Source organism: Alligator mississippiensis, chromosome 9 (assembly GCF_030867095.1).
Source record: "Alligator mississippiensis isolate rAllMis1 chromosome 9, rAllMis1, whole genome shotgun sequence".
NCBI classification, from domain to species: domain Eukaryota; kingdom Metazoa; phylum Chordata; order Crocodylia; family Alligatoridae; genus Alligator; species Alligator mississippiensis.
In genome coordinates, this window is record NC_081832.1 from 51,244,230 (window position 1) to 51,271,506 (window position 27,277).

The following is a 27,277-nucleotide window of genomic DNA, read 5'->3' on the forward strand; positions in this document are numbered from 1 at the left end:
ATCTATACAGACACTGTGGAGCAAGTCAAAGTAATGGGCCACTTCTTCAGTAAAGTGCATTCCTGTGATTGACTTCACATACTGGGATGATAACACTGAAATGTACATAATAACTATGTCCACATTAGCAAAAGTGGATCCTGATATACATTTGCATTAACAGAAATATTTGTGTTTTTGACTTGACCAACCATGAGGGATCTTTCAACAGCAGATCATTAAAAACCAAACCAGTAACCCTCAGAAAATGAATTTCCCTTCCTAAATGCAAAATGTCAATTAGATAGGAGCTAAAATACCTCTTGTCTACTTTAGTGTGCTCCATCTTCAAAATACAAATAAATAAAATGACAATACACATTAGTTCAAAATATCTCTTGGTCACATTTCATATTTTTTTTAAAGATTTAATATTTAGAAGATTTTGCCAGATTTCTTATGAAACCCCAGCCCTAAGCCACTCTAAGAAGACTCATTTATAATTAGATTTAATGGTAATGATTCTTATTTTATACCTCCAATGTCAAATATACACCATTTCAGTAGTCTTCTTCAGCTTATCCATGTCTGTTTTTAAGCTGGAGAAAAACCATGGAATATATAGGTGTTTATACACATTCTCCAGGAGTTGGGGTGTGGTGCTTTAATTAGAGTGTCTCCAAGAGTTGCTCTAACTAAAGCACCCGAAGCGTCTTGGGTATCAGCTTCCCCACTTCTAAAAATGGTGGTGGGGTTGCTTTATCTAAAGCTCATCTAAAGTGGGAGTGCTGATACATGAGTTGGTGGAGGCTGCTGGAGAGTGGCAATTACCACATTCCAACAGAATTAATTAATTAAATCTGCTCCTGTATAGGTGTCCTTTATTTTTAAAGAAGTCTTTCTCATCTTCAAAGAAGATGCATCTCCCTGATTCTTGTAGTAAAATCTTGATGATGTTCATGGAAAGGACTTGCGCATAAAAAGAGAAAGTATAGCATATGGCCCAATTTGCCTTTATATCTACCTAAGTCTTAGTTTGTCCTTCCTTGCTGTTTTAATTTTGCATTTAATTTACTGTCTTTTCCTTCCTGTTTTGAAAGACAGATGAATGCAGCCTAATGAGTTTGCTAGCAATGGGCATGCATGACAAGGAGCATGCATCTGCAGCACTATGATATAAGCAGTTTACACCAGATCAGGGCAACGAGAGAGGCCTAGATTTGAACGTGAGAATCTTGTGGACATCTGCAGTTTAACAATGGGAGACTATTCTATGGGCACCTTCCTGCTAAAAACACAAGGAGTTGGTTGCTAGTTGATAGAGTAGGATCGTTCTACCAAATCCTTGCAGGATACCCCTATCCCCATCCACCCTCTGACTTCAATTCATGATTAACCTGCACTTTGTGTATCACAAGAACAGGGTTTTTTAGAATAGAATTCAGATTCTTGCTCTGATATTACTCTGTACTAACACAGCAGTTTATGCCATCTCACCTGTGGGATGGTAAATTTCATAGATTCATAGATGCTAGGGTCGGAAGGGACCTCAATAGATCATTGAGTCCGACCCCCTGCATAGGCAGGAAAGAGTGCTGGGTTCACATGACCCCAGCTAGATGCTTATCTAACCTACTCTTGAAGACCCCCAGGGTAGGGGAGAGCACCACCTCCCTTGGGAGCCCACTCCAGACCCTGGCCACTCTAACTGTGAAGAAGTTCTTCCTAATGTCTAGTCTAAATCTGCTCTCTGCTAGCTTGTGGCCATTATTTCTTGTAACCCCCAGGGGCGCCTTGGTGAATAAAACCTCACCAATTCCCTTCTGTGCCCCCATGATGAACTTATAGGCAGCCACAAGGTCGCCTCTCAACCTTCTCTTGCGGAGGCTGAAGAGGTCCAGGTTCCCTAGTCTCTCCTTATAGGGCTTGGCCTGCAAGCCCTTAACCATACGAGTGGCCCTTCTCTGGACCCTCTCCAGGTTATCCACATCCCTCTTGAAGTACGGCGCCCAAAACTGCATGCAATAAAAAAACTGTGGTCTGACCAGCGCCCAATAGAGGGGAAGTATCACCTCCTTGGATCTTTGTCATGCATCTGCTGATGCATGGTAAAGTGCCATTAGCTTTTCTGATGGCTTTGTCACAGTGCTGACTCATGTTCATCTTGGAGTCCACTAGGACTCCAAGATCCCTTTCCGCTTCCGTTCCACGAAGCAGGTCATTCCCTAGGCAGTAGGTATGCTAGACATTTTTCCTCCCTAGGTGCAGCACTTTGCATTTCTCCTTGTTGAATTGCATTCTGTTGTTTTCTGCCCATATGTCCAACCTGTCCAGGTCTGCTTGTAGTTGTGCTATTTGAAAGCTATTTGAATATAGCTTAAGGGCCAAAGCCCAAGAAATATCACTCAGGGATATATGACATATTTTCTCGAATATAACAAGCCATGGGATATAATACACACCTTGTTTTGAAAGGCAGAATGAAAAAAAAAAGATTTTTCCAGAGGTATGGCTGCATACAGCAGGGACAGAGCCTAATCTTCATCTGAATTATGCTTCCTTTCCTGCTCACCTAAAACCAAAACCCTAGTTTCTGCTGAAGACTGGTCTTTAAGGGGTGAATCTTTTTTATTTCCAAAAGAAGTAAAGTGTCTCCAAAGCTGTGGAATAGGAGGAGAGACAAAAGGAACAGCAAAAATGCCCTAATACATTTTAGCTTGATTAATCAAGATCCTGAAAATGGAGAGACAATAACTCATTTTAGCTTGATTAATCAAGATCCTGAAAATGGAGAGACAATAACTAACGCCTATGAAGAGTCAAGTCAACTGACTCCCTCAGCTGTCTGAATAGTAATGCAACAGCTGCTGCACTGTACAGCAGGAGTCAAAGCACGGTGCTTCTGTTCCATACAGAAAATTAGCTTCCCCATGCAAGACACACATCCCAATTTTGGCAGGGTGGATGAAAGGAAAGGGCATGTGTTGTATGTGAGAAATATCAGTAATGCTCGCTCATTTGACTAAGCATTGCAGGGCTCTGCTCAATTCTTTATTGATTCAATAAGATATAAATAAGTCTGTCCTCACTCTCATGGAGCTGTGTCAGTATCTGTGAGTTGGGAGTGATATGTAACAAAGGACAAATTTGGTCTTCTGCAGATTTGCGGAAGTCTGTTTGACAAACATAGTTTCAGAAGTACATTTCATTTAAAATGAGATGTGCTGCATCCTCATGTCCTTTCCCTATAAACACTGATTAAAAAGGAAAGTGGTGCCATTTCAAAATAGCATGTAACATCAAATTCCTGTTATTCTGTACTTTTGACTCAGAAGTCTCTGCATAGAGGGTATCCTTTGAAAATTTATGCTGTCTTTGTACCATACATTAATTTTGAATATATTTGTTGAAAAATTCCTGTATCATTCATCTGTGGTTGTCAAAAGGGCTTTTATATTGAAAAAAATGGTACTGGTTTTAATTATAATTCTAAATAGCTTCATAACCACCATGAACTCTGAATTTACATCATTTTTATGATAGCCGCACCATTCCTGGTTTATTGATTTTGTCATTTGCTTCATTACGTTTAATGCAAACCTTTTGAATAGAATTATTCTGGCGCTGTGCTGGGTGCAGAGGGGTCATTGCATGCTGTCTCTAACCAAAACAGCATAGCAATATCATTTCAGCATAGACCCCCTGCAAAAAATAAGAATTGTAAATATTTCCCACTGCTGCTGTCAAAAAAGAGTTTGCCTGCTGCTGACCTCTCTGTTTGAACCAACTTAAAGTGTTCATTTTGTTTCTTTTGCTTTTCCCTCTTGCACTCTTCCTTGTTCTATACAGTGATCAATCAAAGAAGGGCCAAGAACCATGTTTGGTCCAACCAAGAAACCTAAGAAGTATGCTGCTTTTTGGCCAACAAAGAGGCATGGACAAGTAGTTAAACCCTAGGACCACAAACCAGTTCTAATTAACCCCGACTTTCTTTGTCACTTCTCTCATTACTTGTTTCCCATCTCTTATTTGATGATCATGCCTCTATTACAAAGGAGGATATAACTGTTGCTCTGAATATAAGCTACAAGGCCAGTGATTTTCAACCATCAAGATTCTTTTAAAGGTGCCATGAGCTGCCACAGAATATTTGTACTGCTTGGTGTACAAACATCTACACATAATTTACAAGTAACTGTAGAGATTTAAAACCCTGTTGACCTGTTGTGGTCTTTCTGAGTTCTGTGCAACAGAAGAATTTCTCCATTATTTTTACAAACTTGGAAAAAAAATGAGTAAAAGATATGAGCTGGCAGCTTCCAAGGGGTGGCCTGAGTCTAAAAAGATTGAAAACCACAAATCAAGACAATGTTGTAGTCTCTGAGACCCAAGTTGCTGCATTGTTTCACTGAGCTAAATATTGTAAATTAATTTTGCAAATAGTCAATACTGTTCATATCTTTACACTACTTTTAAAGACAAATATGATTTGCAGGGCAGTTCTAAAATAATATTGAAAGAAAACATTATTAGGGCAATATAATAATTTATCTTAAAAATTCAAGATGCTTTAAAAAGGTTCATGAAAACACTTTCCTTAGAAAAGTAGGGTTATCCCTGCTTCACTGAAAAGTAAATGGCTTACTAAGCGGCTTATTCAGTGGACCAAAAAGAGCACATTGGATCAAAACTAAGAACAGAAACTCTTTCTTCTGACAATCATTTCTTTTCTTTACCCAAAGACAACTGATTGATGTCCATAATGATAAGGCTAGGCCCTTTTGAAACTTCAATATGGTTCCAGTACCCTCTGTTAGGAGGGAACTACAAATAAAAAAACAATGTTGATATTTTCATATTTCTCGAACAGAAATGAAAATTTTAGTATTTTGTTTCAGATTTCAACTTGTTGTTCAACTTGTTCAACTTGTTGAATATTTTGCCACCCTGTAACCAAATCAGATACAGTAGTTGCAAGAAAATGAAGTAATTTCCATGTGTCTTCACGCCAAAGTCACTATGCACTGTAATGGAAATGTTTTCTAAAGGAGAAGTGTACAAAATGTAATGCCTTTAATCATAGCTGTTCATTTATTTTATCATTTATTGCTTTCATATATACCTTATATATTTATTTTCAGCATTGTGGAAAGAGTGGTAACAGTTTGCATCTGATTTCAAAGGAAATTCAAATTTTGCAGGCTTTACATAGACAATAAGGATCTCAGGAACGTTCATGTAAGAGTGTTTGTTTTTGCATCTGCAGTCAGTCCCTTTTCACTCACAGTGTTAGTCTGAGACCGAAGAAATATTTGTAAAATATCTTTGACAGAATTAAAAGCCTTCAATTTTTAACATGAAAATACTATATAGCACCATTGAAAAGGGATCCCAAAATATGCATCAGTTATTTTACAGTTTATTTCCAGAACAAAATGTGCTTTTGGGGACTTTTTCATTAGTAAAAGCCTGTGGGAGCAAAGTCCACCAGTGTTTACTCCCTACTATTCGCATTTGATCAATATGCATGTAACTGATGGTGAAATGTGGCCCATATGATCCTATATTTTCTGACATCTTTTTTTTAAACTTTCTTTAAAGTCACCTTTCCAAAGAATCAGAAATGAGTACAGTAATCCATTAATAATTTTGAGCTCAAAACTTGCACACTGGCATTTGTAATAAATAGGATCCTTTTCTGCTTGTTACCTAGTAGTAAAAGCAAGTTTTTATTTTATTTTACAGCATCCTAGACTTCCTAATGTGATCTTGGTTATTTACCTGTGCAAATCTCTGTCTAACTAAATAGGCAGTTGAAACTGAGACTGTCAAGGGTTAATAATAATGTTATATCTTTTTTTTTTAAGGGCAACGTGCTAGCTAAGGCTGTTGCATGGTACATACATGTTCTGACAAAACTCATTTACTGGAAGCCCAAATGTCTGAGAAATAATGCCCTATAAGCAAGCCACTCATCAGTATAATGTTACAATAATCTTTTTGATCTATCAGTTTCAAAACTTGCCTTGGTTTAGAATAGGAAACTGTCCATTGTGATGTGGCAATGGGTTTTTATAGTAAGGTTGGATTCTCATCTCTCTCCACAGTTGCTGCATGACCCTTTCATCACCCCACAAAAGGTTTTTGCCCCTGTGTTCACCTTTGAGCCAGCTTTATTTTGTATGTAATTTATTTACTTAGGGAAGTTCAGCTGAGATGCAGCATCGGTTATCGATTAGGTCCTGCTTTTAAAACCACCCCTGCAGCTGGGATGACTATTTCAAGGAGGTCAAGTGATTTGCCCAGGATGATACAATGAACAAAAGCAGTTTAGCTGATATTTGAACAGGCTGCTTTCCCAGACTTTTGCTTGATGCATTTGCCTCACATAGCCTGTCTAAGGGTGATGTTTTCTCTTGAGTAGGTGTAGAGTATAATCAAGGGTTAACCTGTAGGCATTAGAGAGGTTAAGCAGCAAGATCCTGTCATCAATAAGCTAGGCAAGCAGCCATTCTCACTGCGAAGGATTGAAGAAATATATTATCAAGCCAAGGTAGAAAAGGTATCTTCCATAAAAATTTTTAAAAATTGTTATTCTAGTAACAAGAAAAAGAGAAATACTCATTTAAAAGATTCAAAGAAGATCTCTGCATATTTTATTAAAGTGCTTTCACATTTCATTTTGAATCAGACCTCAACTAAGGTTACTGACAGGCCATTCTGATCCAAAATGTACCAGAATAGCTAGAGAATAGCACCTATTTTCCTCAAACAAGATTACTTGAAGGCTGGTCAGAAGAAAGACCTCTTCTCTGTTTATAGATATATTTGCAGATTGATTGAAAAGAAGAAAATCAAGCAATCAAGAATGGTTGAAATAATTACTTTGTGGGCTGCATTTGTGCGCTACATTTCAGTTTCTTTAATTTCATTTTCTTGAGGATTTTGGAATAATTATTTCATTGCTAAGAAATAAATATGGGTGGTCAGATCGTATATGTGGTTGCTCACATTTACGATATCTAAGAGAGGCCGAAAAATAAAGTTGTTATGCCTACTTTAAAATTACTTAAATTAGTTAACAAAGTAAGCATGAAATAAATTGCATGGAAAGGTATTAACTTCTACTATAGAGAGAAATATCTAAATGCAAACCAGTGTCTGTGATGTTCTGTGTCAGCAGTGTAATAAAGTGTAAAGTGTCAAATTTATTATTTATGTTAACATATGTCTCCTGCAAATACACCATATCTGTCTGTATTCTTCTTTCTCGTTTAGAGATAAAATTGCATACTGGGAGAGGGCTGGGGGTTTTTTGTTATTTTTATACATTCCAACACCTTCTGCAGTAGGTAATTTTTCTGCCATCCTTCTCTTAAAAATAAAAGGAAATTTTCTAATCCTCTTATTAGACCAATTTCCTTCTGTATAATGGAGGGGATAAAGCCACCTGGGGCTGCCCCATTCTCCTGGTTTGGTAGTGTGTTCTTCTGGGTTGTTATGGTTGGGTTATGGTTGTTTGTGGATATCTGGGTTTCTAAACTGTGACATTTCAAATGCAAGGCTGAGAAATTCTTGGGTGAGTCCACTAACCTCTCAGTGCTAATAGTGATCCAAAAGGAAAGCTGAATGAAGTACATTAGTAACCTGTTAGAAGAATAAGGCTTGCATGATGCTATCAGGTACCAATATTGATGCTTGATGCTCATATTACTTTTATTTAGAAACAGTGTGTTTCAATACAACTTCTTAATGCTGTAATGCCATTTGTAATTTTTTCCCATTTCTGTCTTTATAAATGTGCTGTGTGGTGATTAATATTATCAATATTCATTCATTGCATTATGAGACAAAGGCTTTCAGTTTTTCTGCAATAAAATTCTCCAGTTTTCTTAACTGTGGGATGTGTGATGTAAGCATGCTGAGGAATATATTGTGGGGCAGGGTGGTGTTAGTAGATGTAGCAGTTTTATACAGGTTTTATACAACTTCAGCATGCCCGTAACTATGTACCTGCCACATAGATAAATAGAAAGATTTTTAAATGATCAGATAGGAACTATAGCAATATTTAAAATAGATGTTGATGTTTTGAATTAAGTAAAATGGTCATATGATTTCATTTAGCAGGAAAAACAAATTATCTGTGCTGAATGTGTACAAGATGCCCTGTGTGTTTAACTGTGCCATAATGACTCTCAGGATCACTACTCATATAGGATCAGTGATCTGCCAACAAATATTCTGCAAGTTGTTTTATACTCACAAGGCTCCCTGCGACTAATGAGGATTTTCAGGTAACAAGTGTTAATTCCAAAATGCTTGTAAGACTAAAGCTATATAGTGGATTGGTATCACTGGACTGTTCAGTGTGCAGAACATTACACAAATTATTTGAATGTTAAAGTAGGAGTTTTCTTTTTGTGTTGATCGGAGCACAACTCAATTTATTCTTTAATGTACATTTCTAATGTGCCCAAGAGTGCTTTGAGTTCTGAACAAAACATTTAAAAAGTAGTAAATTCAGAAATAAAAGGCCAACAGCAAAAGTAAGCTCATATTTAATAGATTAGCATGCCTCAAGGCAGAATGATGCCTGGAACCCAGGCCATTTCAGAATATTTTATTGTTAAAATCAGAATGTTTGACTCCGTTCATGCCCAAGCTGGCAGGCAGTGAAGACCATAAAGTCATGTATCTTTTGTCCCTACACTCATTTGTTTTCAGCAGTGCAGGGAGATAGTTGTTTGGGGGGTTTTTGATAACCCACAGTAAAGCTTATTAGAATAATCTAACCTCAGAGGCAGAGTCACTGTTGCCACGTCAGCACAAAAGAGATAACTGCATTCTGTTGGTGTTCTGAAATGAGTAAAAAGCAGCTCCACCCATGAGTGGCACCTAATCATCTTAACATTACACCCTACACATGTAGTACAGACTAAAATTGCCCCCTGGAGCTCTGTAGGAAGGATTGCAAAGCTTAAGCCTATGCTAAGCAGGATCAGTATCGGAAAACCCTGGCAGAATGATTTAAGGCTAAAGCAGTTTGAAATGTAGAGCCTTCGCTGTGAATGCTCCGTGACTGTGGATTTAAGTCAAATTATTATTTCAGAAGATTCTGGTTGTGAAGGAACTAATTCCATTTATGTGAAAAGAAAAGGATTGAGAAATATTTAAAATGTTTTTTTCCCCCTTGGTACTAGTTGAGCTGTTTTTAAGAGATGTTATAACCTATGATTGCTTACAATAATATTTTGCTTGTTGATGCCAGTTTGTAGCTCAACAAAATGTAAAACTATCAAAACACGGACTTGTTTTCTCCCCCTCCCTCCCCCCGGTATAGTTGATATAAAATCTTAATGATTATGGTTCAGTAGTGCTATGAGCTAACTCAGAACATTTACTATTTGTCGTGATTTACCACACCTTTTTATCTTCTTATAAGCCGAAGAACAATTTTGGTATGCTCTCAAACCATATTTAAACATTTTAATGGTTTTTGACTGCAAAATGTTAGTATGAAATATACTAAAATATTAGACTAATAAAATATATGTCATTTGAACATTTAAATCTTGAGATTGTGTCAAGATTTCAGTCTTATCCATCTTAGTCTTGACCAGAGGTAAGCAATCTTTTGTGGCTGTGTGTCGAAATGACCCACCCCAGGTCAGAGGCAGGGAAGCAGATGCCACCCTGCCACCACCACTGCTTGTCCCTGGCTACACAGGGCTACACAGGGAAAGTGCCCACAGTCAAAACTTCTCCCTGCAACATTGGGAGAGCACCTACAGCCAGTGTTCATTGCCACAGAGGTATGGGGAGAGTGCCCACAGCAGGTACCTCCTGCTGCAGAAGCCCCACTCCTATAGACTGGAACCAAAGGTTGCATTGGTCATTGCCAGCCCCTGCTCTTGACTCTCTAGAAGAAGTAAGCGTGGGTGACTGACCCCTGAGTGACTTGTCTTAACAGCTAAGATAGTAGTTCTCAATTTTTTAGACTCAAGGCACCACTTGGAAAATGCCAGTTTTCAATTTTCATTCTATTTTTGACTACAGAAAGGTACTAAAGCAATTATTCTGTTGCAAAAAGACTCAGGAAGACCACAATAGTTCAGAATGTTTTTAATTCTGTGAATTCCTGTTTGAAATCTTTTGCGTTTATCTTGTGAATCATGGTTGCACATCTACCAGTGCTAACATTGAGCAGCACCCTTGAAAAAATCTCAAGGCACAACAGGGTGTCACACTTCCTAGTTGAGAATCACTGAGCTAAGATCTTTCACATTGCCCATCTCCACCTATCATGATGCCCTCCTCCTGTCTTCCTTAATATCCACCAAAATCCTTAAGCATTTTGAAAGTATGGATGTCCTAATTTTCCTCTCAAATGTTTCTTAAGATAACAACTAATACAATGAAGGACATAGTGAAACATAAACATAAAAACAACCCAGCCAAGTATCTTTGTTAAATATTCTTGCTCTGCTACCTCCAATCATATGTCCTCTCACCATATTCTTATCACAGGGTCATTAACCTACACCCTGCTCCGAGCTGGCAGAGACGCAAGAACTTTCCAGGTGTTCATTCAGCCAGGAGAAACTCCAGAGATGACATCATCCTGGTTGAGCATCGTGGAACTTTTTACCAGATCTGCTATTTTTCTATGAGAACCCACAGTGCTTATACACATGATCGAATGGCATTTCTCCCACTAGAGATGTAACACATATCCACAACCTGAGTCATCTGCCAGTGCCCTTTTACTGTTATATAATGGTAATCTGACAAGGGTTTACTCAGCCCCCTTTCTGCCAAAAGAGAGCGGTCACATAGATCTGGAAAAGAGCTCTTTGTGTGATTTGCCTTTTGGGGCATATGTGTAAGGCCATGCTACCCCATGTACATATTTTGGCTTATGCTTTTTTGAATGTGCTTATGATTATATGAGAGGTAATGATTTTTTTTGTACGATATCTTTTTTTGGACCAACTCCACAGATGGAATAGAGTTAGAGAAATAAAGTTTATTTATTTATGCTTTATTTGTCTAACTTCAGTCCAACCATAGAGTTGGTCTATAAAACCTATCACCCCAAAAAATCCTTGCTGCTCACATAATTCTTGGACCATTAGGCTACAACATTATTGTAACACTTACAACTATGGCACATGTATGAATAAGTAGTATTACAGATGTAAGTAAGTCCAGAGGCATGTAAGCTATATTTGATGCATTAAGGCAGCAGTTTCCAAACTGTGGGTCGTGACCCCAAATGGGGTCGCACTGTTAACAGATGGGGTTACAGGAGTGGGGAGCTTTGGGTTGGGAGTGAGAGGCCATGCTGAGGAAATAGGGTCATGCTGTGGAAATGGGACCATAAATAGGGTCATGCTGAGGAAAAGTTTGGGAAGCACTGCATTAAGGCACTTAACTCTGGAGACTTATTTGCTTTTCCCTCTGAAATGGGTATGATCTGCTTGTCACCAGTCCAAAAAAAAAAGCCATATTATAGCATTTATACATTTACATATACATCCTATGTCTGACATATACCATAACATTCACTTAGCAGCACACAGGTGATGGAAGGCCACACATATAGTGGTATTACCACAGTGCTGCCATGTAGGAGAAAGATCCCTGTGCATAGAGTACTACTCTCCCAGTACAGAGAGTATCTGCATCCTGTCTAGGTCAGTACAAAGAGGGCAGGGTGGGGGTGGGGGCTGGGGTTTGGCCAGTCTGATTTATGCAGATCCTATGGCTGCAAACCTCTACAGAGGTCAACCCCCCTGCTTCAGCTCATAAGACAAAACTATTAGGAGCAGAGGGGCTGCATGCTGTTTGCATCCTGCGTCCACCTCCAGCCTATGCACTATATTCTTTGTAGTTTCTCTGCACAAAAGCCATGTTGAGGTTTTCCTTAGTATCACAGATTTCACCCAAAATCTAGGTGTGAAATTTTATCAGTGTTATTAGTGACTTGTAACTTTTTGTTGGTGATATTTCCTGCTTGGGATTAGGGTCCTCCTTCACAGGCAACCGTTTTGTTCACATCTGCTCAAAGTAAAAGAAAAAAAAATGGAACCCAAATAAGCACAAGTCCTTTTGAGGATTTAAAAACCAGTAAAACAGATAACTTTTAGTTTTTACTAACAAACACCCATTTTATCTTCCTGATTTCTCCCTCTCTTCCCCTTTGGGTCTATGGCAATGAAGAACAACAGATGGTTATCACTCAAGAGTAACTAGGGAAACCGCAAGACCTACCCAAATTGCTATGGAGACAGCCACTTATGTCTTTGGTATGCACTATTTGTTACATCAGCAACCAGAGACAGTAAAATAAGGATGTTGTAAAGACTTAGAAATAGAAAGGAGATGTTGGATATAGGGGTAGAATGGCTTTCCAGGTTCTCGTATTGTTTAAGTTTTGCATCAAACTTGTATGTCTGCTTAAAAAGGTGATTATCTTAAAATACTAAAACCACATAATTAAAAATATGTATAAATTAAAGCAAAGATCCTGTAATTTTAAGCAGCATACGGTCTGCAGAGTAATTGCTTAAGAGAACAGTAACACAGAATGGGAATGAGAATTTAGCAGATCTGATCCCAACCAATTCCTCCACGTAGATCGGCTGTTTCTGCGTAGTTGCTGTTATCGAACCATTTTAAATCATTTTGGAATGCTGGACCAAACTATCAGATGTGGATTTCAGACTGAAAGCACTGTCACCCAGCTAGGTCATTGCAGCCTTTTGATCTTATTCAGCCTTTACATTATTTTGCATTCAGTTTATGAGATCTACAGATTCTTTAATAAAATGCTTAGTGGTTTTTAATGGTCTAAAAGTAATTCTTCAAACAAAGGCAACATTAGAAGATACAAAAAAAAAAGTAAAATGTTAAAAAAATTAAAGATAAAAATCTAGGGACCATTTTAAAAGAACTGAATAGTTGTGCCTGCCTTTTTCATTTAGAACAAGTATTTTCCTACCGAACATTATGAAGGGACATATGCCTCAGTTCTTAGGTAAAAAGAGAATTCTACTTAGTCCTGTCTTTCAGTTGTTCATGTACTTATATGATTGAAGGATTGGTTCTTAATTGAGACAATGATAATATACTAATATTTTTGGTTCACGTGAACTATCAAAGTGATGAGCTGTGAGAGTGCTAAGTATGATGGGATACAATCCTGATAATGGTTCCACTAAAATTGTAAGGAAAATAATTCTACAAACAATTCTATCAAAATGTGCTTTTTAAGGGGGTAGATTAATAAAACCTAATCTTGTCCTAAATTATCCCACTAAGCAGTAGACTCATATTCTCACTAACTACCCATAAAATACTTCAATCTAAAATACAGTAAAATATTTTATTATGACATTGCACTTATTATTGGCATTTCCCATGGATGTATGAGACGCATGTCATGCCTTAGCTAATGAAAGGGTGTCTGTGATACAACGTGCCATGTGCATTTTTATTAGAATGGAGCTCTTAAGCAAGCAACTATTAGAATGTAAAGCTATTCTGTTTAGGAATCACATATGCTAAATAGAAATGTAAAATATAGGAAATGAGATATTCAATGAAAATAAGTACTGTTGCTCATACTTTACAGTTATTTTAACAGTCATGCTTAAATATTTAACTAGAAACCAGACAAAGCAAATATACTAAATTAACCTAAAACTATATTAATCTGGCCTTCAGTTGAGTTTTGCAATGGCCAGAGCACTGTTTGCACATTTAAAAAAAACTCCCCGTAATAAACTAAATTCTTACTTTATTTGTATTATTGCAAAATACTTAGTACTTGAAAGTCTACTTTTTCTGTATAGATGTATGGTTTGTTAATTGCAGAAAATACAGCAAATTTTATTATATCAGATTGTAAAGCAAAAGACCAGTCTTATTTGCAGAATAATTACCAATATTATATATTCAGATGTGGGACACAAAAGGATTTTTTATATGGAGAAAGGAGATCAAGTTCTTGAAATCCTGTATATTTCTGTAATGTTATTTGAAGTTTCAGTTGCACCTTATAATAGATAATATATAAAACACATGTAAGTGAACAAAAGCAATGTGCTGTTATCAGAAAATTATAATCTTAAAGTCTAGATCAGTCTCTTGGATATGTAATTGTTGAAATATAGTGATTTACTTAAAAAAAAAAAAAAATATGCTGCTTCGCTACAGCTAGTAAAAGATATCCTAACTTTCTGGATTTAAAATGCTAATTTTGAAGATTAATTATTTCTTGGTCTCTGAATCTGTTGCTTACAAATAATGCATTTGACACTTTAATAAAAGAAGTGTAAGTGGATAAAGACATGCGAGCATAATAATACATTCAATGTTGTTTGTAAAACAAAGTTAGTTGAAGGAGTCAGATCTGTAGAACAAATCATTCATGTCTTGTGTCATCAGTTTACAAGTCTTCATTTGTTCAGGATTCATTCTCGACCTAAAATGTTTTGTAGCTGGTAAATCTTTCTTGATGTCACATTTCACTCCTTTTTCCTCAGATCTTCTCACATTACTCTCTGTTGCTGTTAGCATGATCTAGTAGTTAATTGTCTGTCATGGAAGTCTCAGATTCTTCAAGTCTCTTGAGTGAAGTCAGAGCAGTAAATTTAAATCACATACAGTCATGTTGTAGGGTTTCCCATGCCTGCAACTCAGCTCACTGATGTCAGAACAAGAGAACACTCAGACAAAAGTTGCAGAGCCCAATTCCAGTTCTCTATCTCTCATATGAGGTTATGCACAAGAATGTAATATTTAAATCCAATAAAGCTTTCATTCATATTAACATAGGAATATCATCTTAAATCTGACAAAATTCTGGAAGTTTAAAGCTAAGGCCACATACAGATATTCAGTTTCTCCTGGGAGAGCTGCTGCTGTACAGTGTACAGATGTTCAGGATTTTCCTCCTAGAGCAAAAGTGGCCACACAGGAGCAAAATAACCTGGGAACAACCAGAATTAAAAACACCAAACCAAAAACACCCCCCCCACACACACACTCCTAGGAGTTTCTTCTGGGAGAGAAAGTGTTTGTACAACTGAACCTACCCTTTTGAGAGAAGCCACAGCAGTCCTCCAGCAGAGTACTTTGCTCCCCTCATTCAATTCCCTTCCCCTCCCCATCCCAGACAGTGTGTTGCTGAAAAAGTAGAATCCAACCCAAGCAGAGCAGGCAGCAGAACATACCCCTTTACAGTTCCACATTGTGCTGCAGGCAGCCACACTATGACAGGATGAGGGAGGCTGCAGAGTTGCCAAGTTGTGTGGGCAGGGTTCCCCTGGCTGTGCAGTATTAGCACTGCAGGCTCCCTGTTCTTCAGGGCCTCAGCATTTGAATATCTGTTCAGGCTTCTCTGCATGAGTTTCTCTACCAGGAAAACAAGCCTAGGAGAATTCTCCCTGAAAAATGTATACACAACTTAAGTTTGGCACTTCTCCCTGAATTCACCACTGTCTTGCTAGTTATTACAGTAAATGTGGTGCGTGCTGGTTGGAGCAAATTTTTCCTCAACATTTTCAGACCCTAGGCATCCCTCAGTAGACTTGAGAAAATGTCAACTCTTAGTTTTCACTCAATTTGAGCACAGAAAGGGAATAGAGCAATTCTTCTGTTGCAAAGAACTCAAAGACCACTACAGCTCAGAATAATTTTTTACATGCTTTTGCTTCCAAGGATTTTGTGACCTGGTCATAGAAGGCCACCAGGTTGGTCTGACAGGACCGGTCTCTAATGAACCCATGTTGGTTGCCCCTAAGCATAAATCTCCCTTGCTGGCCCCTCACGGACATGCACCAGGATTATTTTCTCCAAAAGCTTAACCAGGACCAAGGTAAGACTAACAGGCCTATAGTTTCCTGGGTCCTCCTTCCTCCTTTTTTTGAAAATGGGAATCACATTTTCAAACCACATTTCATGGAGGCTGCCCCACCACAGGCACCTTCATCATGCTAACCAACCCCAGTAGGGTATAGTTTAGGTCTTACCCAGGACCAGTCTTCAGGCCTACCTGATCTTACATGTCCCCTTCTGGGCTTCTCCTAGATGTCCTACACCCCTCCTGGGCAGCTAACCACTGGGCCCTCTGGCCCTGGCTCCATCTCCACTCAGAATCCTCCATCTCTGGCCCCAAGCTCATTCTCAAACCCCTGTTTTTGATCTCTCTTCCTCAGACAGCCTAGCACTAGCCATCATCACCCTGGGCTGCCTGCAGCTTGGCCCTTCCCTCTCAGCTGTACCTTTCCCCCCCACCCTTCCCCCAAACAGGGGCCTTTGGCCTCTCCTACACCCTGGCCCCACCTCTAGGCCAATCAAGACTCCAGGTTCCTGGTTCTGGTAGTTTCTCACAGTGGTCTATTTCACCCTTCAGCTTTTCTTGAGCCCTGGCCCCAGCATAGACCAGTCAAGGTTCCCAGGGTCAGTCCTCCAGCTGTCAGCCTTCTCAGGCCCCTCCCCAAATCATTGCTTTTCTCTGAGCTCACCCAGAGCCCCCCATAGATTTTTAATGCAGCCTATTTCTTTCTCTGGGCTCATCTGCACCCCTCAATAGACTCCCAAGCTCTGCCACACTCACTGGGTTCACCCAGCCCTTCCCTAGGTCTCTCACCCATCCAGCCCTTCTCTCAGGGCTCACCTAGCTCTTGAACAGGGCCACTAACTCCCAGCCCCTCTTCCAGGTCTTGCCTGCTCCTCACCCAGCCCTTGTGCAGTCAGCCCCTCACTCATTGGACTGGCCTGGCCTCTCACTAGACTCCTTTGCAAACAGCCCGTCTCTCTCTGGCTCTGGACCCCACACTGGGTCCCCAGGAACCTCCTCCATCCCCTTAGTTCTTACCCAAACCTCCAGATATTATTCTCCATGCTGGCATTCAGGAATTTCCTGCTAGATGATGCTCCTCTATCAACTTCCAGGATGTTACCCCCCCCCCCCCCGGCTCTGGGCTTATACCCTGTCTAAGCCCAGCCCTCATCCAGTCATGGGGCTCCCCTTCAATCAAGTGACTCCCTTGATCAGGCCTAGCCTCACCTGTTGGCACCTGGGTCAGCTGACTTTCCAATTAGGCCTGACCCCCACCTGCCAGTAGCTCAGAAGGCTGCCTAACCACATAAAGTGGCAGGCACGCCAAGTGCCCTGCCACATACATGTACAATTAATGTGAAGCAATAAACTCTAGCATATATCTGCTGGAGTTTATTGTTCCCGGGCACCACATTTACACATATGCCCAGAACTACAGCACCTGGCTGGCAGGGAATCCGGTGGGGGTCAGCCTGCCTGGCAGGTCAGAGCTGCTCTGACCCAGCTCAATGTGTTGCAAAGGGGCTGGCTGGGGCATGAGGGTGCTCCAATGTGGAGTTAGCAAGCAGGCAGCTCCCACACTGAAGCATCCTTGTGCTCCAGCCAGCCCCATCAGCATCTACACATATTTTGCTGCACAGCAAATAATGCCAGGGCAGGATAGTGCTTGTATTTACAATAATGCCACCATGGGATAGTACTTGTATTTACAAGTACTAACCGACGGCAGCATTTATTAGATTACTGCAACCTACAAGAGCTGCAAATGTAGATGTGGAGACTTTACTGCAGAGCTAATTAGTCATCTCTGAAGTGAATGTCTTGTGTAGATGTACCCAATGAGGAGAAAAGCTTCTTCTACAAATATCTGGAAGCTGTCATATTAAATTGTTGTATGAATCTCAATGAACACTACCATTAAACCTATCTATAATATTGTAATAACTGACAAATGTGGTGTGCAGTTATTTTAAGCATGTTTTTAATACTATTTGCAGAGTGAAGCAATAAGAGAGGAGAGACAAGTGTAGTTCATTATTTATCTCATGAAAATATGGGTCCTAGCTATCCTCAAATGCTGGTTTGTTTGTTTGTTGGGCTTTTTTTAATACAAATTCTCAGTTTTGGCTATCAATGCATACCATTGTTTTTGGGGGGGTTTTGTTGTGCCATTTAGAAATACTACAATTTTTATCTGATAGAACATGAAAGGCAAGGGATGTGTACACCACATAACAAAGGTATAAGTGTAGCATGTGCAAGCATATTTATCCTAACTTAAACTAGCTAGAATGGGCAAAATTAATATTTAAGACATAGCAGCATAAGCTTTATGCCATACACATTTCAGAGTACAAACTCTTAGGTATATGCTCTGATTACCAGCACATGCTAAAGCCCTTGTTTCCATGTGGCTGTGCTACCAACAATAACTAAATGGAGCTAGTATGGATCCTCTGGCATATGGTACAGTCCAACCTTGTTCATGCTGCTTAGATGTACCCTATAATATAGTAATATAATATAATAGTTCTTGAAAGTCACATGTTGCTTTTGAAAGTAAGATAATTATCTAGGTTTTCTAATCATTTACTTTATGCCTTCAAATCATCACACAAGCTCTGCTTAATATCTAGAACAGTACCATGAAGTACAGTATAAGTAGGCAGAAACTGAGTGGAGGTGAAGTGACTTGCCCAGGTTAACACAGTTTGCCTTCAGTTAGGCACACACATGCTTTATTAAGATTTTAAGACTGTCAATAATCCTGGTAACTTCACAGGGATAATTTATGTGTTTAAATGTGAGCAGGGCTGTTTGCAGGAACAGGGCCTTATATATTACCAGACCTCACAATAAATCAGAGACAATGTGTAGGGGGTGCACGCGGGTGCACATGCACCCCCTGAGCGTGGCGGTGCACCCCTTACAAAAAGGCACCACCGCCACTGTCAGCAGCGCCTGTGGGCAGTCGCTGCTTACCACCTTGCTGCTGACACTGCTGACACCACTGGCGGTGTCTGCAGGCGGCCTGTAGTCATCGCTGGCCACTGCCGACAGCATCTGCAGGTGGTCGCCGACCCCTGGCTGACACTTGCCACCCCCAGCCCCCCCACCACTTGCTGTGCCAGCAGCATATACAGGAGCTCCTGCTTACCACTGCCGTGCCCCTGCAGCCGGCGGGGGCATGCATCGTTCATGCAATAAACTCAGGAGACACATGTCCTGGGGTCTTTTTAGTCCATTTTATGGCTGTCTGTCAGAGACCATCACCTATAGCTTGTTTGTTAGGAAGATGAAATTATCCTTAAAGTACAAAGTGCTTTATCTGTATGGAAAGTTTCCTAATTTAGGACCCACTCTTAAATCTGTTAAAACTGTTAAATCTGTAGTGCTTGCCTTCTTTTTCTGAATGGCCCCATCAATTCATAGGACCTGTATTTGTAGTTAATGTTGGCAGGATTGGATCTGCATAAACTAGATCATTTACTAATTAACAGTTATACCTTTTAGACTAAACTCAATCTATGAGAGCAGTATTTTTTAAAATAAACACACTGTGTATTTATGCTGTAGCATAATTAGCACAAGGTTTTATGATGCTAACTATCTATAATAATCTCTCTGAGCTTATATAGTTGTATCTTTGCATATCTGGCAAAAATTGACAGCACGCTGTACCTCAATTAAAACTAAGCAATGCATTTTAATGAGTATTAAAAGAAAGAACTAGGTAGTACTCATGTCTAATGAGTTGTTCTTGATTTTTCTTTATCATAAACTATCAAATGGAAAGTACACATGAATTAGATCAATATTATATTCAATAAAACAAATTGAAATATAACATTTTAGACATGCAAGTAACAAATGTTGGGATTTAAAAATACACTATTAAGTTAAAATCTTTCCTGGTCCCTAAGAAATATGCAGAATTACAAATATGTGTGTTGGGAGTATAAATTAACTTTCTGACAAAAGAAAAATCCCCTTTTGGATGATTTTACATCTCCAGTTTCTGGATGAGAAACATTGCTGAAAGTTTTGCCGAATTCAGCATATTCTCTTAAGTTATGTGAGCTATGAGAAAACTTAGCTGGGTTTATGCTTACTAAGGTTTTTTGGTAGCCTTTATGGTCTATATGATTTTTTCATAACCTTTAAATCAGAAAAGACTTGATGTTTACTGTGATTGGTCTATTTGGATGAACCCACACCAGCTTGGATAAACTCTTCATGGGTTTTAAATAAAAACAAGTTCAACATTCTCAATGGGCTCAATTCGTACCTATCTAGAGATTGATAAATAACATTTTTAAAAGGTTTTAAAAAGTACTTTAAAAAGTACTATTATTTAGAACTAAAAATGGACATATACATTCTACATAAAAAAGCCTCTTGCTATTTAATATTTTTTTATATTATACTGCCCACTTCATGGTTTATTTCTAGTTAATTAAATGGGAAGGTTGTTGGGGCAAGGAATGTTCTATAGATGCTTGTACCACATAGAGCACAGACAACAAATAATCATAGAAATGACTATGACAAACTTTCCACCATACTACTTGAGCATATCTGTACCATTGTGTAACATGTGGGCATCCTGGGGCTGGTTTGAACGCTAGCCTGCTCACTTGCCTCAGGACAAACCACCTATCTCCTTCTTCTGCCACACTTTGATGATACTAATTGGAAGATGGTAGCCAGGTAGGAGGCTGCCCGTTTATTGCCCTGATGCCAAGGGCCTATACACATGGATCCAACCTTCCTTATACGATGTCCCATGCCTTGCAGATTGAATCCATGGCCTAACACCTGGCCTACAACTTGTCTGGCCTAACACCTGGCCACTCAATCAATCTGGGCTCCCAGCCCTTCCCTGTTCCTTGGTCTTCCAGGCCGGCTCTCCCCCCCTTCCACTCAGGACTTCCAGCCCCTACCTTTTCTCGGACTCCGAGCCCAGCTCAGGACCCTCATGGTCCCCTCACACCCCGCACTGACTGGGCCTCAATCCCCATGTGCCCCACACTGGGCCTCGACAATCCACTTATCCCTTAGCCTGAGGAGCCTCATATCTAGCTGTCTTGGCTTAGGGCCCCACCCCCCTGGAGTCTCACATCTGACTCGTTAATGCCACTCAGGTCTTGCAGTGAGCCTGGAAGCTGCCTCATTTCCCTTCCTGACCTGAGTCCTGCCTCAGGACTCACTGTGAGCCTGGGCTCCTGCTTTCTTTTCGGGGTTTGCTCCCCTAGCCTTCCCCCTCCATGGAGTCACCCGCAAGGCAGCAGGGGCTGAGGTTTTCTGGTGTGCCATACTCACCCTTCACTGGGTAGGCACAGGTGTGGCATTTCCTGGAGACTGCCCTGCCTCCAGCAGTCTCACCACACCATCCAGCCCCAGCAGAGTGTAGTTTTAAGTCATGCCCCAGGACCAGGAGCCTCCAGCCATCCACATTGCTCCTACCCTGTACCTCCAAAATGGTATGAGCAGCAGCTCCAGCCATGTGGTGTTCTTCTCCCAGCTGCTGGCAGCAGACTGCTGGCTTTACTTCTCAGGGATCCTGCAGGCTGCTTTGCTGAATGCTCATGCCCCTGTGAGTAACAGAGCATACCCTGTGCCCTGGTACACATTGCAAATATGTATAAACACATTCCCTATGTACATATTATTTCCATAATGTTGTTTATATTGCTGAAGTACCTAGAAGTCCCAAAGAAATCATATCACCATTGTTTCTACATGTCTTACAGACCTATAGGGTGTCTATAGATATGTTCCAGGGTGGAGAAGGGGGCACTTTAATTAAAGCAGCTCTGAGAGCTACTGTAATAAAAGTACCCACAGCATCATGTATATTCAGCATTCTGTGCTTCAAAATGGCAGTGGGGTCGCTTTAACTAAAGCTCATTTGACAAGCTTGAGTTAAAGCCCCCCTGCTGCCATTTTGAAATGCGGGGTTGCTGAATACACATGACGCAGAGGCTGCTAGAGTGTACTAATTAGCACATTCCAGCATACTTGCAGCAGACTCGATTAATTGAGTCTGCTGTGATGCGTGCATGTCCTAATTAGCATGCACCGGAGCAGAGCTCCACCATGTGTATAAGTGCCCATAGAAGTGAAAGGGCCTGTGCCATCAGGCTTATAGTCTAAGCAAAAGAAAAAGGAAGGATACAGGACCAAACAGTGTACATTCACATATTATGAATTGTCTCCACAGTTTTTAAATGCATATAAAGTTTATGCAGGAGCACATAAATCCTTGTGTGTTGCAATATAAATAATCATATTGTAGCAAGTTAAATATTAAACTTTTTAAAGTAAGATATGAACACAACCCCCCAATTTTCTACTTGAAATAGTCAGAGACCTATGTGCTTGCATGTTCCCATTCATGCATTAATATACATTTAAAACATGCATCTGGAGACAAATAAATGAGAAAAGTCAACATTAGGTATATTAAATTACACTTGTTTTAAAGCAAAGTAATATTTTTAAAGCCACGTGTGTAGAATGTTTTCTATCAATGGATTTCTCTCACTGATGCAGTTAAACAGAATGTGTATTTAGACAGAAATCTTTCAATAGAATGGCCTACCAGATGGGACCAGTAACAATGCAGAAAAGCATCGAACCACCACAGACATTTGGTGCTTAGAATAATAAAAAGACTATAAAATTAGATTAGTTGAGTCTAATTTGGAATTGGTATATTCCCCATGCACTCTTGCAGCTCTTGGGCAGATAAAGGCTTGAGATTTAGTACTGTCAGGACAGAGAACTGCAACTTCCAGTAAAAGAAAAAAAGGCATTCTGGGAGGTCACAGAGGGCAGAGCAGTGACCTGCAATGATTTACAGGCCTTTAGCTTAATGAAATTGTTTCAGTGACATGACGGTAAAAGCTCATAATGGATTGGATGCCCTAATGTAATGAAATTACTCCCTTCTGCCTTTAAAAAAAAAGCACAATTAATATTTACTGAGACCTGACAGGCTTCAGTGTGCTGTACTGTGCAGTTCTTTCAGACAGTCAGTGAGAAGAGACAGAGCAGCGTGGCAGACTATGAGCAAACCTCCTCCTGGGTGACGAGCAAAGACTGCAAGGGGGTGGAGGGACACCTCAGTGACAGGAAAGCCTTGGAACCCGGTGCTCTAAGGCAGCTTGGTTACCCAGCAAGCCTTCATACTTTCCCTTCCTTCCTGCAGGCAACTGGACAACAACCAGATCAGCTGCATTGAAGATGGAGCCTTCAGAGCCCTGCGTGACTTGGAGATTCTGTGAGTTGACTTTGTGATTTCTTTTGTGTGTATGTGTGTGTGTGTTTCTTTCCATGCTGCAGTGCTATTTAAATGTAGAGATTGTATATGCCCTCTTCTTACTCCAGACCAAAGTGTTATCACGAGTAAAGTGAAATTTCTCACCTCCCCTAGGCTGGGGTTATTGCTAATTAAACTACAATAGATGACTATTATCCTGATGCTCCTGAGGAGCATAGAAATTGCCATATTTGTTGCTGTGTGAAAGGGATCGGGTTCAACAATATCCAAAGCTCAGGCAGTGTATGCTCTGTAGAGCCAGAAGCTTATTCAGGTACATATAATGTGGAGTAAGGGATGGGTAACAGGTTTGGAGAGAAGATTTAGAGATTATCTTACAATAAGCTGGAGAGGGGATTTTATTTATTTTTAAAGGGGGTGGGGGGGAGGGGTGTGTAGGGGCATCAACAAGACTGGTCAATGAATTGACTGCGGGGGGAGGTCCAATTCTAAGAACTAAAATAATGTCAAGTTTTGTTCAATATGTAATAGGAACTTTACCCATCAGCTTTCAAAGCTGCAGACAACAGCTTTACAAACAGACAGACAAGCTTGAGTCTTTAATATTATCTCAAGCTTCTATAAAGTACATCCTTTTGAATGCTTTAAGTGAAATAGCAGAATGGCAACGGGCATAAATTTCATAATTTTTAAATGGATTCAGCAGTGAAGCCAGTATTTGTGATACAGACATGTGAACTGGGTTCTGTGTACTACTCATTTTCTGTAAAATTGAATATTACATATAGTTAAATATCTAGACAGAGAATGATTTGACTGTTTCTAATGTGGTTAATTATTTGAGCAAAGAGACATTTTCTAATATACTGCTTGACTAAATAAACTGATTCAAAGCCTTTCCTGTTATCTGAAAGTTAATTCTTCAAAGCACAGTGCATTAACATTTCTTAAGATATGCAACTGTGGCAAAAAAGGGGGGGAGGACTAAATACAAACCTCTGATTTAGCACCTGAAGCAAAGGTAAGAGTGGTCCAATACAGAAAGTATATGCAATGAAATACAGGAAAGAAGGCCCCATCCAGACTACTAAAAAGGTAGTGCTTATTTAGATGATACAAAACCATGGATGGTTGTTATCTTGTACACGTGCCTCGTGCAGGCAAGCTAACCTGGAGATACTTCAGTATCAACAACAGAGGCTTTTGAATTCTGAGACCTGGCAATACAAAGGACTATACATGCAGAACATAAATTAATAACCAAAAGCCTAAAAATGCCTGTATAATGATATAGGAGTTCTTACCTGAGGATCCTCTCCTGCTCTCACCAAAGCCAATGAGAGTTTTGGCTTCAATTTTGGCATTAGCAGGATCAGACTTCCAAATTACTTAAAGCTGTTTTCATGATCATCTCAGATAATCATTTAAGTACTTATGTATAGTGATTTCAGGACTTGACAGGAAGAGACCATAATAAATATGTTGTTATTAATCAGAAATTGTTTCTTGCTCACACTGAGCTCGCATTAGGAATTTAAAGAATCACTTAGCTGCAAACTTGTTTTATAAAGAATACAGGCTAGAAAGAAAGGACACTTATTGTGAATTAATATTTGTAGAAAAGGTAATGAAATGCGAGAATGAAGTTTTCCAACTCTATCAGATCAAAAAGACTATTCTGTTTAAAAAAAGAGGAAAAAAAACAAAACAAAACAGAGATCAGTAACTGGCTATTATAAAACTGATCCAGTTATTCAAAAGCATATGTTCAGTTTTAATGCTTTTCCTGGTAGCATTTTTTGTCATCTGTGTAGCGTGCCTCAGTCCTCCACTAACACTAGATTGTGCTATAACTTGCAACAAAATATATTGATTAGCCAAATGTATTAATTTTTCAGCATAACATTTCAAATTCTTTTGGTTCTAGCATACTTGATAGATGCACTTTTCTGTTCCCTGTTGTTTCCAGTCCTTATTAAATCTTGAATTCGTTTACATAACCATTTGTGCATGATGGCTTAATTCTAAACCATTCCCAAATCAATACAGTTGTTGAGAGGAAAAATTGTTCTATTCTTGTTCGGAGTGTAAAATTAGTCATAATCATTCAATCTGTGAATTTTTAATTTTCAACACAGGCATGCTGCTATGGGGAAAAATCAATCTTAATTCTAAGAGATGAGAAAATTGGTTGGTACTAAATATTTCTAAAGGGATCTTCCTTGCCAAGACAAAATCCCAGCTGTATTTTTTCTCCGTAGTTTGAATTGTTTACCTTACTAATTTTGAATACTTCAGAAAGTCTCTGAAATAAAACACAGCACTTCAACTTGTAAGAGAATGTCACACCTTCAACTTTAAAATAGTCACAAAGAGTAAAATATTAGAACATTTTGAGCCTGTGGAAGGCATGGTAAAAGTGAAACTGGGAATACCTTAAGGGAGCACAGACAGTATTCCAAAAATTTCAGGCAAGTACATTTGCACATGTACTGTGTCACAAAATGAGAGTGTAGTAATTTTGGCAGGTATCATTTTGGAACTAATGAGTTTTAATCATTTGCAAAGATACCCAATTGATTGAAATCTGTTCATTTAATTTATCTACAAATTAAAAGCTTGAAGTCTTTTTCAGACACCGCACATGTGTGAGCACATGTGCATGTGTACTAACACACACACTTACATGCTTGCATAAATGCAAAATTTTGCCTACTTTGCAAACTGTTCGGCGCAGAGAATAGGGTCTTCATGTTTTTATGGTGGGGGAAGGGTTCCCCTCTGTTGGTAACTTGCCTTGCTCATTTTTAGTGTTATTCAGAAGATAAATAGCTACACTTAGTTTTAACAAGTCCATTTCCATATTATATTTGTCTCTTAAATGAAGAGAGGCAAAAGAGGTTCTACAGAAGCTTTGCAAAATACTAGATTTAAAACTAAGAAAGAAATCATATAGGCAAATTGTCCCTAGGAGAGAGTCCCATGAACTGTTACTGGCTCTTGGTTGACAGGCAAAACTTGATGCATGTATAGGAACCTACTTTAGTTTCCTAGTTTTTCTTTTTCTGTGGTTGTGAAGAAAGATGTTTTCCAGCAAACTGCAATTCAAGCAGAGCCAATGATAAAATTGGACCTAATGTAGTAGTTAATTGCACTACTCCAACATTATAATGCCAGCTTCTTTGCCACTGTGAGTCACCTTTGGGGTGGTGCAATTAATTTGTAACTGTAACTGAAGCTACCAGTCTGATCAAAAAACAGGCACTGTGTATGTCTCCCAACATCACTTCTTTTGATTACTACTCTGTTTATCAGTCTATTTCTGATGCCTTAGAGCTCATGCCCCCAGTGGCCCCAATCCCATAATTTTATAGGCAAATGCTTGGATCTGTGCAGAGTCCATTGTCCATAACGGGATGCTAGACACAAAGGAATGCCTATGAGACTCAAATTATAGGATCTGGGCCTGAAGTTGTTTCACAAACTCTTAAAAATGTTGGAAATAAAGAGAGACTTACATTTGTCACCTTTCTTTACTTCTAAATTTGGCACTGATAAATGTCTTAGCAAAGACAAGTACTGACATAATTACTTTTTAGTTGTTTCAGATTTGTTTTTATTGTTTATACAAATGTTTATGTAGAATAATGTTAGTATAATGGTTGAGGGTTTTTTTTCATTTCTCCCTTTTCTTTTTGCATATTTTTTATTATTTTGTCCTTAACTCTTAAGCCATAAGAAAAAAAAATGCATGAAATCAATAAAATCATAATACAGTATAAACTTAACATGCATTTATGAAGTGGCACAACAAAAAATATTCTGTGAATGATATCCTGGTAGGAAGTAAATATGTAGAAAATTTGAGCAAAATTTGTGTGGATTTTCCACCCAAAAAGTGTTCGTTCTGTGAGGAAAGGATTATTCAGTTCTACTTCAGTGAATTTTTGGCTTATAGTGCCAAAATATGAACATAAGACGTAACAGCATTTTGAAAAATATTTATTAAGGTGTTAAACTGAACCAGCTTAGCTGGTGAGAAGCTAAGATTCATTTAAAAAACAAAATAACCGCAACCCCCACAGAACCTCCTATCCACATCTGCATAGCTAGTGACAGCATGCCATTCTTATTTTTTCAAAATTAGAAGGATAATAGCA

General features: G+C 39.2%; 1 protein-coding gene across 5 annotated transcripts in view; it reads left to right on the plus strand.

Moving 5' to 3' along the window:
• The window catches only part of SLIT3 (slit guidance ligand 3), a 964,832-nt gene that overhangs the window by 545,853 nt on the left and 391,702 nt on the right, over nt 1-27,277 (plus strand). For 3 of the 5 annotated variants that reach the window (XM_019487139.2, XM_019487141.2, XM_059733457.1), the window contains one exon: nt 23,046-23,117. The exons of 1 other annotated variant lie outside the window; for it this stretch is intronic. In XM_019487139.2, coding sequence (XP_019342684.1) covers nt 23,046-23,117 — 72 coding nt within the window. Of the gene's footprint in view, nt 1-22,831; nt 22,923-23,045; nt 23,118-27,277 lie in introns of those variants that run through there. One more of the 5 variants, XM_019487142.2, reaches the window with a different exon arrangement.